This window comes from Blennius ocellaris (genome assembly GCF_963422515.1).
Source record: "Blennius ocellaris genome assembly, chromosome: 6".
Classification (NCBI taxonomy): Eukaryota; Metazoa; Chordata; class Actinopteri; order Blenniiformes; family Blenniidae; genus Blennius; species Blennius ocellaris.
The window spans coordinates 10,521,397-10,534,570 of NC_137655.1; the positions used below are offsets into that span (position 1 = coordinate 10,521,397).

Consider the following 13,174-nt stretch of genomic DNA (forward strand, 5'->3'; position numbering starts at 1 on the left):
TGAGAAATTAGTCTGATTTGCCTGACAGAACAGGCTAACCTTTCCAAAAGCAGATAACAGAGGAGACAGAAGTGAAAGCAGACAGGCAGCTCAGAGGAGACAGAAAGAGAGAGGACTAGAGAAGAGATGAGACAGTGAGATACAGTAGCCTGGATGTGATGACTGCATTATTGGCACCTTGTCGTGCATGTGCACATGTGCATGGCAGGATACTGAAGCTGTCTGTGTGTGTGTGTGTGTGTGTGTGTGTGTGTGTGTGTGTGTGTGTGTGTGTGTGTGTGTGTGTGTGTGTGTTACCTGAGGTGGACTGTCTGTTTCTGCGAGGGGAACGAGTAAGGCGTTGGTAAGGGTCAGTGGCCCCGTACAGATCCAGTGTTGACATACACAACAGGATGGTTTTCTGCAAGTAGTCCACCACTGCGAGGCCGTTACAGTTCCCGAATGCCAAGCTGGACACACACACAAATCATAAAGCAAAAAGGCACAAACACACAGAGGGAAACAGAATTATAATTTTTTTTCAACATTACAGGTGTGACTCACACTATCAAACGCCACCAATTCTACTGTGACATTTTAGTGTAATTACTGTCAGCCAAAACCTGCTTTTATCTCACTCTGCTCATGCTGCTGTTGCTTTATTGTCACCAGGAGACTTCCCACAAAGATCTAATGGCACACATTAATCCAAATTGATACAGCACCTCAAAAACAATTTCATATTGGGGAAAAAAAAGACTTTATTAACGTTCTTTCAACTAAAGTAAAAGAAGAAAAAAAACACAAAATAATGGGAGGGAGATGCATAAATATCACTTGCTGCCTTCTCCATCACTGCTCTGTGGTTATACACCCACATGTCGGGCTCGGTTTATGTTACTGTCACGCGGTCAGATGGTTCAGACTGTGAAAACATCCTCCACAGCGTCCATCTCAAAATTGTACATTTTACGAGGCAAACAAATGTGGGTCTCTGTCATGCGCTTCATGTAAACAATAATTGCGGGACTGTGATTATGCATTTGAAAGCCTATCGATAGGAACAACACAGGAGCAAAGGAGAGGAATCAGATGGCAAATTCCAGTGAGAAACCTGATTTGAGATTGAAACTTGATGAAAATAATTTATTTAGTGTGGATTAGGTGGATAACAGGTGATTTGAAACCATTAGTAATGGAGCCCAGTGTTTGTCGTTATCCTCGCTGTAGTGCTTCTTTGTGTTTTCACCAACACACACATAAATATGTTGACCTTTAATTTTGATTTTTTTGGCAGACAATATTTAAATGGCACTGTCACAGTTAGAAATGACAAATGTGCTATAACATAATGTTTCGATAGTTCAGTCCAAATAAAATATGCATCACATCCAATGTTATCCCTTTCCACTGCCTTTATCATACATGTTGAGTTTCCATGAATCCAATTAAAACGGGATTAAAAAAGGCTTCTTGGAAAGTTGCGACTCTTTAACATGGGCAGACTTCTTTCCCTATTCTTCACTTCACTAGTCTAATTTAACGTTGTTTCTCGTATGTCTGACTTGTGAAGCGTAATGAGCAAACAATACAAAAGTTAGAAAAAAACAACAACAACAACAACAAAACAAAACAAAACCACGAAACAGTCTGTAACAGAAAAGTGATGAAACGACCGAAAATTTTAAAACCTCTCACATTTCTAACACTGCTGAAAGGCAAAACCAGCAAAAACAGGTACAAATGCTGAAAATGCAAATAGCTAGACAGCTAAAACTGCTGAATATTGGAATTAATGCTCAAGGGCTCTCAGTTGTGGTCCTTAAATTTCATGTGGTTCTGCTCTTGGTGGATATCATTCGGTAGAAAGTGAGCAATGACGGGTCTTTTGGTCCGGGCTAATGCATAGGATTCCGCGCAGGAAGCTACAGTACAGCGATATTACCCACAAAGTAAGCACATGAAACAATTGTAGTATACATTTTTGAAGCCATTTATAGTAAGAGAGAACATTTGTCGAGTCACTTATGCTTTATAGATGAGTGATTGCCAAACCTTATTCCCTTGAGATTCAACTATTAGACCCTAAACAAGGCTTTGGACTCTTATTACTCCATTTCGGATTTATCAAAATGCTACAAACACACCAATTTTTCTTTAAATATCAGAAAGTTTTCTTTGACATGTGCAGATAAACTATTAGACCTCATTGCTCGTGACCCTCCAAGGGGGTCTCGCACCCTTAGGAACCCTTGATAAAGAAGGGGCAGGCAGACCGACGAGAGGAGAGATGACATTTCTATGCTGCTGCTTATTACGCTTTCATATTGCAAAGCTTCTTTTACCATTATACTCTTCTTTTGTGTATGCATAAATAGAAACTTTTGTGTGTGTGTGTGTGTGTGTGTGTGTGTGTGTGTGTGTGTGTGTGTGTGTGTGTGTGTGTGTGTGTGTGTCTGTGTTGCATCAGTATTCTTGAGAAAGCCAGCCAGTGAGAATAAGGCACAAATGAATCAATTTCTTCTTATTCCACTCAAACTGTGAATCACTTTAGAGGAATCATTTAAAAGATGTCACTGCCTTGACCCATGTAGAGTTTTTCAAAGGGACTCTGATTTTATTGGTTTCTGCCAACAGAGCTGCTATTCAGGGCCATACAAGAGGTCTTGAAGTCCTCAGAACCCGACAAGTCAATAAATGGCTTCTTAACTTGAATGTGACATAATTCAATTTGAAAGTTGGAAAAAAAAAAACCCAACAACTTTACAATTACTTTGAAAGTTAAGGGGGAAAGTCTGAAATCAGACAGAAAAAGACCCCCTCACTGTATTCAGTGTCATAATACACAACATAATCGAACCTGGAAGATATGATTATAAGAAAATAGCAAATGATCTATTAAGGTGCACTTCCTGACGGCAAAAAAAAGGAAACTTTTTGAACTTTGCCTTTAAATTTTGTTGTTGAAACATGTTATGGAAGATAACAATGTTACATTCTGAGCAGTTCTTAAAAGAAACTGATTTATAAACTGGATACGAGTCAATGTTACAGTTCCTTATAATGGGATACTATTTACTGTCAGATTGCTGTCAGAAAAAACTGAGTGAATTCAGGATTATTGAGATGCTCCTTCTTCAGTAGGGAGGAGTTTAGTGAAGTGGGAACCAATTTGGGAAACAAAATCGGTTACCCAACCAATTCCTATGAGCAGGCTCGAGAGACAGCAGACACAACTATTTCCATGTACTGTTAAAGCCACAAGTAACAAGCCCACTGAAACTTCAAATTTTAACTGCATTGGTAATTTAATTTTAGAAATCGTTTACTAGAGAGATGATGCCAAAAACTAACACCGTTACTCACATCTTGCTTCGTATCATGTTATTCCCAACACTGCCTATGAAGCTGAATTTGATATCTTAAAATGTACCTTGATTTTTTGTCGAAGTCTGAAGAGTATTTCAGCTGTTTCTTACTCATTAAACTTTAACTAACCTAAAAGGTGTTACGTCTGCTAATTGCAGTTGGTAATGTTTATTCATTGCTCTGAAAATGTATACATACACAATAGCTATCCATGCCACTAATTTAATCGTTCTTCAGAAAACCTCAGCTCGGCCTATAGAATTTGATTTGCAGCCTAACAGAGGCACACAGTGACAGATGGGCTGAGCTCTGCACACACACACAAACATGTTTGGTGTGTGTGCTTTCAAGTCCACTTTGTTTTCTGTAGATTTATGAAAACCACCATCAAACTATCCTTCCGTGCTGACAACTGAAACCACTGACATGTAATTCTTCTATGGCAGCTTCTACAGAGCCAGCTATGTGCTGCTTCGCTGGATTAAAGCTATAAGTAAACTGATTCTTTAGAGCATTTTGTCAGTCTTGGGTGTCCTTTCCACAATCTGCTTCACTTATATAATATCTGTTCTGAGCAGTGGAAGCAGTTCTGACTTAGAAACAGCATAAGAATGACCATCACTGCAATAATACAAATAACATGACATGTTGTTGACTTACAGGCCGTAGGCAGAGTTGATGTCCAGGCTGGTGATCTGCTGTGGAGGTTCTCCGTCTACCCACAGCAGCTGGATGACCAGGTCAGACTGATATCCAGGAGGGACCCGGACCATTCGGTCTTTCACCCTGAAACAGGAGAGCAGGCAAGCCTGTAGATGGACTGCAGATGTATACCTTAACTTGGTGGTGGACTTGGACTTAATTAAAAAAATTAAAAAAATAAATAAATACTAACTAATTAGGGGCTGGTTAATTAATTAATCACAACTGCTATATTTTCTCACAGGACACTGTAAGCAAATAACAGCTGACTGGCTGGAAGCAGCATACACCCTGGACAGGTCCATCACAGGGCAAACACAGAGACACAGAATAACCACACATACTGTACATAAGGACAATATAGAGCCACCCGTTAGCCCCAAATTAGCCTAATCTTTTTACACTTTGGAGAAAAATCACCAATTGTCATAACATGAATCAGATCAGAATGATTCAAGCAAAGTTTGTGAATTATAAGAGGTCAGATCTTGTACTGTAACTGATATTATTCAAATAATACATAATTGCATACATGACAAAATACCATTAGTGATTAAATGATCGCTGATGATTTTTTTGCCACAAGTGACTGTAATTTGTGTGAAGAAGTCTTACTTGAGGCATGGGACGCTGTCTTTCGTTCCCTCCGGTGTCCTGTTTCCAGGGCTGGCTGGCTGTTGGTGGTGAGTCTGGGGTGAGTGGGAGCCGGGCTCCGAGAAACAAGGATTGTTCTCATTCTCTGATGGGGAGATGACATCCTCCGGCTCACACTGCAAGCGCACCTCTAATGACTGGGGATGAAATGGGCACAGAGATACCGATGAATGTGCAGCAGCCATCATCTCAGCCACCAGGGCAAAGGGCTCGCACAGTGGCGGAGGATGTCAGAGCAGAAGTCAAAATTAGCAGCATTACATTTGCTCTCTTGACAGGGCCATAAATACCCTGGATTTTACCACTTTTTTTCCCTCCTTTTTTTTTTTAAGATTCTCATTTCACTCACCACTATCTGTGTGTTCGCATCATATTTGCTGAAGCGATACACGATGATATGAGCCGAGATGCCAACCACACAAAAGATGCGACTCTGTGGGCACCAGCTGACCATCTGGACAGCGAAGGGGTCTTCTTCCACCAGCTCAGCAGCGCGGCCTTCACCCGGCTTCGGCTTTTCAAACACTTTGGGGGTCTTCAGCTTGTATAACATCTGCAGTGTGACTGATTTGAGAAAATGTTGGTGACAAGGGTGAAATTGAAAGACCATGTCTGTCTAAACATTTATTCCCAATGTTAATAAAACTGTAAGCTATTCTCGGCACCAGTTCCGAGAAGTCACTGATGTTTTGCCTGTCTCCACCATCCAATCTAACATCAATATTTTCATACTCTGAAATGATGTCTCCCCTCCATTTGGCGAGAAGTTTTCAAGCTGCACGGCTATGATTAGCCCAGCTGTATAAAATGCATTAGGCCACTGATGCGTCTGGTGGAGAGGGAAGTGATTTTGACCATAACTGGCTGATTTATTTTCCATTTCACCTTTGCCTAACACACAATATGATGGTCTGCTTCTATCTAAAAGGACATTTGAAAAAAAGCAGCTGTTGTGGATATTCAAGAGCAATATAACTGATTGGTAGTGACTGAACAGGGCTACAACTTGGATGATTGACATGGAGAAATGGAGACTGTTGTGTGAATTAATGGCAAAGAACATTTTATTGACTGAGGTCAAATATAATGAGAGAATGTGAACATATGCAAATGTATGGGATATGTGGGCTGGGGGTGTTTGGCCCCTGAAGACAAGCTCGTATCACTTTGCAATGAAACCATCCATTTACATGCATTTTGTTATTATTTTCTCGAAGTACCCACTCTCAAATGTGACACGACTGCAGGCAATTTATTGACCTAATTTGCTTTGGAGTACCTCATATCACACAACTGCTATTAATTTGCTTTGCTATGCTTTATTTCAAGCCCACGGCAAAACTGAAAATACTCATCATAGAATTTATGAGGGGAAAAAAAAAAGTGTTTTCTCAAGTGAGCTGTGTAACAAAAGCCTGAGTTGAACAAAATGTATCCCCTCAGTGAAGCTGCAGGAGTGACAGAGGAGCTTAGCAAGAGTACTTACTTGCAGATGCATCCCAAAACTTGATTGACCCATCAGCATGTCTGAACAGAAAGAGAAGAAAGGACTTTCTGAGAGCAGATTCACAAAATCAGGGCGAGAAGCTTTAACATTTAAGGTTCAAATTCTGAGGTGTACGAACCTTTATAGCAAAGGTTCAAAAACATTTTATCTTTGTCTACACTCCCGCTTTGAATTTTAGAAATCTGTAAACTATTTCTATACAATCTGCAGCCTGAGCAGTTACGGTTCTGGACAAACTCCTATGTTAAGAGTCAATTAGCCTCCATTACATAGAGAATATATTAAGTTGTGAAAATTTGTGTTTTAATAAAAACCTTTTCGAAAAGCCATTGCACTGGCCCCCATGTTTTTCCCATTTTTTGCCTGAAGCTCTCTGATATCCTCGAGGGGAGACCTGTCACTAATTTCACAAATCACTGCTCTACAGCTATCTTAGAAGTTATTCAGATTATTATCTTGATGCATTTGGTTTTAATTATTACCCTTTGCATTACTCTGTGTAAGAACCTGTGGTTGATTCACACACGCACACTTATGTAAACCAATAAACACTTTTCCAAGTATCGAGATGTAAAATATATTAAACTCTCTCGAGGCTTATAGATTATATGTAATGAGCTTGACTGTTGAACTTTCACCACCAACATCATTTTAAGTAAGCATGTGGGCCAAGTCTGAGGCTCCCCTAAGAAACCTTTGGCTACCCAAATTTCATCAGTGTTTTTTTTTCTTTTCCTTTTTCTCCCAGTGAAAATGAACTTGTGTGTGCTATAATTTCAAAATGTATTCGGTAGATTAATAAGGATGATCAGGCTGAACAGTTAAGAAAATACTTCCAGCCTGAGGTGGTCGGTTGACGGCTGAAGAAGTAAAGTTTAATTTTAACAGTTCTTTGTGGCAATAAAGGGTTCATGATGAAAGAGTTGCATTGTTCTTGTGTTTTTTACTGAATAAAAATATCCCGAAGGTCTCAAAGGGCTGACTGCCACCGATATCCATGAGTGTCAGTGAGAGGCAGACACCCCCTGGGGTGCAAATCTTTGGAGGAGGTTAATGTCTATGTCTGGCTTCGAACAAAAGAGAGTGGACTTGTATTTCTTTGTGTTGTGTTTATCGCACACCCAAATAGCTATAAACATGAGATCTAAACAAAGTCATAAAGTGTAAAGGGCAAAAAAATACCTTAAAAATTTAAGAAAAAAATCAGCAAGAATAAAACTGATGTTGATAATTTATCCAATGAGACTTACAGTGTTTTAGTTAAAGACTTAGTGAAAAATTAAACATGAGAAGGCAATAATGCTCAGCCGAGAGATGAGCAACAGGTCACTAGTTACTTTATTATATATGTTGTTGGCGATATAGCATTTTTATTAAAGTCATACTGAGGGAGGGGTTTTGAAACCACGTTGAAGGCTGCTTAAATATTGTGTAAACGAAACACTTTGCAAAAAGTGCATTAAAGCAAAAGTATAAGTTTAAGGTTTGTTTTATTTATGGTTAGAGTTTATCATTCCTTCTTCTGATTATAAAACAAACTAAAAAAAGTATTTGGCCCTGAAAGTAAATTAAGTTTGACGAAATTGACAATATGGCAGACTCACCCTGTGATAATGATCTCTGGATAGGTGTGCGAGCCTAATGTCCACGTGCCCCCGCTGACTGGCCACTCCTGACACGGGCAGGTTACAGAGGGTTGATTATAAAGACAAATAAATAACCATCTACGATATTGCATAACCTTCAATACTGCGTGCTTTCATTTTCCAAAACCACACTCTGCTTTGATAAAATACAAAACCAAACTGATTAAAATGACACACAGGTTAATGATAGCCATTCATTTCATGTACAGCTGAAATTACTGCGGAAAGTGGAATTAACCTTATGAAATCTGAACAGCATTCATCTTACAGATCAAGGCGGGGAACCTTGAGAGTTCAAAAGGAAATAATTTTCTTACAAAGTACATGCGCATCATTACACAAGTGCCTTTGAAAACAGAGTATAGAGATATTTCTTTGAAACATCGTAAATATAATTAATTATCAAACAAGACTGAACTGGATGAGAAGTCCATTACGCCCTGCTCTGAAATCCTTATTTGTACCTTTTGGCTGTAGCCAGTCTTCTTGTGTTTGGTTCCTATCGAGTAGAGGATGGGAATGATGTCTGGTGGGCAGTCTGCGAAGTAAGCTGTGCAGGTAACTGGAGACTCATGGACATCCATGGGGTAAGGGTTCTCAAAGACAGGGAAGCTGCAACATACAAAAAGCATGAGGTGGTATAGTCTGTCTTAAAGAAGCTCAGAGTATTACGAAGGACACGTCCCACCGTGGACACTCCCTCATTGAACTGGTACCGTCAGGCGAAGCATTCAAAACAAGAATAAACAGACTCAACTCAATGCAGCTACCAATAACCTATGGGGCACACGTTTTTAGTCAATTGCATGATTATGCCATTTTTGTAATCGTGTTAGCGTTTTGTAAGTATTATCAATTTTATTATTTTCTGTCTGTACACCATACAGACTAGGCTGTATCTTCCATTGTATGATGCAATGACAATAAAGAATCCATCCATCCATCCATCCATCCATTCATCCATGACCAGTGTATTTCTGCTTCTCAATCACACGCCATGGCCTTACGTGTTAATCTCTTAAAAATGCACTCCATCCATATTTTTCACCCTGACTTTCATACTTCTGAATATGCAATCTAACTGGAGTGGCAGTAGGTTCACCTTAACAGCAAAGTGACATAATGGATAACATTTGTAGAAATTCTATTCTTACAATATAGTCATCCAAAAAAGCACTAAAAGTTCCAAACTAAGTGCTTGTACTTAAGAGCTTCAGACACAGATGATGAGAACAACTTGTAGATGGATCGATAGGGAGATTGATCAATCTCACTGTGAGCTGACCTCATATGCATCAACACATGACAGCCGAGTAGTTTCAGAAGTTTCGTCTGACTTAAACTGACAGATTTGAAGCATATTTCGGCCTCACAGGGTTATTTTAATATAACCTCTGATCTCTCTGTCCACCTGATGTATTGATTTCTTTCATTTTGGAGTGATGATGTACTGTCCATCAAAAGTAGAGGCAAGGTGATGCGATTCATTCATTGTCTTGTCAATTGCATAAATATGCTGTCTTGAAACACTTACTTGCTCTGTGTCAGATCCACAACAATTAGGTCCTTCTCCAAAAGCACAACCACTGCGTAAGGCTCCTGAACCTCTGCAACAAACAAACCAAACACAAAGAGATGACGCTTCATCGATATCCGCTCGAGTTAAATATTTGGTTTGCACAAGATCTGATTGGTGTTATGATGAAGTGTTTCAAGTCAGTCATGGGAAATCTCACAATGCCTGGAGTGACATTAGCAACTTTTCTCCTATAATCTAGTAATCTTTGCATTTATATGTATTATGCTTGGATTTGACTTTTTTATTCAGGCATCAATAATGATTAATTTAATCTTATCTCAATGAATGATCATTGCGGTTGTTGTAGCAAACACAAGACATGGCGAAATACAGTTTGAAAAGCTATGCACATTCTTTATTTGAGTGAAAAAGTACTGGCTCCGACATGTACTAAACTATTACAAATTACAAAAAGGAATAAGTAAAATCAATTGCATCTTTAATGATCCAAATACCTTTTGTAATCTTATATTGGGTCTGCATGGATATGCCAGTCAACCACTAAAAATTAAAGATCATAATTTAGCTTGCATCACAAGCTATTATTTGTGAACTCAAAGTCTTAGCAGTCAATCATTATTGATGTAAGTTGATCAGAGAACCATCATCTGCTTCGATCATTTCACTGTGATTGAAATGTCCACATAAAGGTTAAATCAAGTAATGAAACAGTTTTGACAAGCATATATATTTGTGTCCAAAACCTTTCCGAAAAACCAAAACATATACAGGAGAGATACAGTGAAGGAGCACATTTTTGTGAGCATGGCAATGTAATAATATTGGAATAATAACAAGGCACACTTTGTGAAAGCAACAGATTAATTACAGCAAAAACCAACATGAATCCATAATATGTTTTGTGTATTTGTGCTTCTACTTACTCCTGAAGAAAATCTCAGACTGTCTTCCGCTTTGAATTGCTCCACAGTCACAAACTGTGCCTGAAGTTTAATGCTGACTGTACACAGTGAATTTATGGAGCTATTTGACTGAAATAGGCTGAAATCAGCTGAACCCCCCCCCCCCCAAAAAAAAAAAAAAAGTGGACGAGAACCAAATCTCTGAGCATGACTTTAAAAAGGCAAAACCACTGGGCTGTGTACTAAGTGACTCTGTGTGAACTCACCATTGTTGTAAGGAGTCTCACAGAGCACCATGAACTCCACAATAGGATAGTCCATCTCCAACACAGTGATGGCCTTGCCATGCATGATGGTTAGTGTTGGCCGTCGTCCCGCCTTGTCATATGAAAGACCCCCAGAGAAGATAACAAAAGGTTCGCTGTTGTGAAAAAAGCACAGAAGTTTAGCGAGAGGTTCTTCTGGATTGTATCAATACGAGTTCAGATGCAATAAATAAATAAATAAATAAGTAAATGTACAAAATGTTGAAAATGTATTGCCATTGTAATATCATGTGCATTATGCATGATGCAAAAGCCTGATTTTTTTTTTTTTTTTGACGACAACCTGGTAGCAAATGGCAGTAGTAAAAATCTAAATGCACACAAATCTGAAAAAAATATGACTTAAAGACAACAAACTTAACAACTGCTCTGTTTCGTAAAGGGAGAGAGCTGGAAATGCAATCAATGAATTTTCGTCCGTGTGATTCAATGTGGGTTTAATGAAAAATGAGATGACAACAGGCAATAGGGAATCATTTTAGAGGAACAAACCTGCTTCTTAAGGTCTTGTATTCCACTTTGAGTATGGGTTTACATGACTCCTTCCTCCCATCTTTCTGTATCTTTCCTGGATTTGAAAAAAAAAATCAATATTTACAAACAAAATCACAATTTGATTCCTTATCTATTTATCACACATCTCTTTATACAAATACACAAATTTGTCAGTGGTTTGATCAGCTTTCCTTTCATACTACAGTCAATTGCATCCATTTTCTCCTTTGTGTTAACTTTAAAATTACTACAGTACTCAGTGCCTCTGAAACTTTATAGTGTGTACCACCTGAGAAGATATTGAGCTCTCCCAGTACCATTATGACCAATCTGAATGTAGCAAGCTTACCTGAGTAGCAACGGACAAGAGCTTAAAGTTATTATAACCGTACGCAGAAACCTCTTTAAACGTCTTGTTTAATTATGCACACATGAACTGCATTAAATTAACATAACAGGCTGACATTGAGACAAAAATATAATAATACTATTTTAATTATGAGTTTCACATCTTATGTATTTTTACTCACATTTTTTTACTTTTTGGATAATATTAGATATTTTCTATTTAATTAAATTTTCAAAAATAATACAGCTTTCTTCCTCATAACAAAGGAGGGAGCTGACAGTGGTCAGGGAGCTGACAAGTCATTTTCAACCAGTGGGTCCCAAATCAAATGGGGTTGCCAGGAAATGTTCAATGGCTGGAGGGCATTTGCCTGGGCAACAAAAACTGCCACTCAATGAAAAGATTTCGCTGTTGACACAAAGAGTTAATTTCTCAGCTGAAACCTGGGGTTTCTCTGTGTGAGTATTGTACTGTGGAAAAAAACTCCACACTTTGAGAACTTTGAGAAAAAAGAAAAAAAATGAAAATGTGAAAACGAAGAAAACAAATCTCAACTTCTAAACTACAAAAAGGTTTACTGCCTGGAAGCAACAGAAAAAAAAAATCAAAAGTCTTTAAATATTTCTGGAGACTTTTTCAGAATAATGATTGCTGTGACAAATTCAACAAAGTGGTTATTTCAGCCGAAACTGTATTTGTCTGTTCAGTGTTTCCAACGCTTGTTTTTTCTTAGAAGCAGACATGTTTTAAGTAATTAAAAGAAACACGGCTTAATTGCACATCAAAAAGCATGTTTCATAAATAACTAAAACCATAATGAGTAATGTTTATGGTCAGCTTATAAAATAACTTTATAAAGCATGTTTAGGAAAGAAAAAGGTTTGATGCATGAACTGTAGAACTTGGGAATATGCTTTCCAATTCTGATTATGCCGAGATTAACAGCTTGTGGTAAATCATTGTCATAAAAAGGGCAAATCTTTAAAGCTCTGACAGAGTTCTCAAATGTTTGTGGGATCAAAGACGCCTCTTAAGCTTTTTGTGAGGTTGTGTGTGACACACTGCTCTTTTTGTCAGCCTGTGTTAAATGTGTGAATATAACTTTAGAAAAGAAAAAACAAAACAAAAAAAACTAACTGAAAAGCGTGACTTCAGTAGCACAGAGGTTGTTTCATTGACTGGTATATTCTAATTTGAGTAGCCGTACCATAATTGCCCGTGTAGATTCTCCATGTTATACTGCATGCTGATTCATTTAATCAATTAAAAATAATGGTGCAGATTTTTGGTCCTGATGCAAATCGATTTAGAAATGCTTCATGTATTTCCTAAGAACTGCTGTACGGCTATGTCATTGTTCAGGCTAATGGATTGATTAAATGTGGTGGGGGTTATACATTAGTCGTGCAGTCATTGTGTTGCTCCAACAGAGGGTTCAGGATGAGTTTGAAAGTCGGCCACCACCAATCCTGCCACTCGCAATGTGACATATGAGCCAACTACTAACAGAATCCAGTAAACAAGGCATGTGAAAGAGCCGTTGAAATTATGAAGACGTTTCCCCAGTTTGAGTCTTGTTCGAGATGTTTTGTCAGTCACTTATATTTTCATCTGTGAGTCTAACATCACATCAAACACTGTCAAATGCCTGATGACTCAATCCAGACTCAAAGGTGTTCCTTGGTTCTGAATCTAATAAAAATAT

At 38.4% G+C, this 13,174-nt stretch overlaps 1 protein-coding gene across 1 annotated transcript in view; it reads right to left on the bottom strand.

The window, feature by feature from the left end:
* The window catches only part of stxbp5l (syntaxin binding protein 5L), a gene marked incomplete at both ends in the record, with an annotated part of 133,254 nt that overhangs the window by 31,342 nt on the left and 88,738 nt on the right, over nt 1–13,174 (bottom strand). Inside the window, 10 exons of the mRNA XM_080498534.1 lie at nt 298–449; nt 4,009–4,134; nt 4,666–4,841; nt 5,054–5,268; nt 6,191–6,231; nt 7,816–7,883; nt 8,322–8,469; nt 9,392–9,464; nt 10,566–10,720; nt 11,118–11,193. Of these exons, the coding sequence (XP_080354660.1) occupies nt 298–449; nt 4,009–4,134; nt 4,666–4,841; nt 5,054–5,268; nt 6,191–6,231; nt 7,816–7,883; nt 8,322–8,469; nt 9,392–9,464; nt 10,566–10,720; nt 11,118–11,193 (1,230 nt within the window). The remainder of the gene's footprint in view (nt 1–297; nt 450–4,008; nt 4,135–4,665; nt 4,842–5,053; nt 5,269–6,190; nt 6,232–7,815; nt 7,884–8,321; nt 8,470–9,391; nt 9,465–10,565; nt 10,721–11,117; nt 11,194–13,174) is intronic.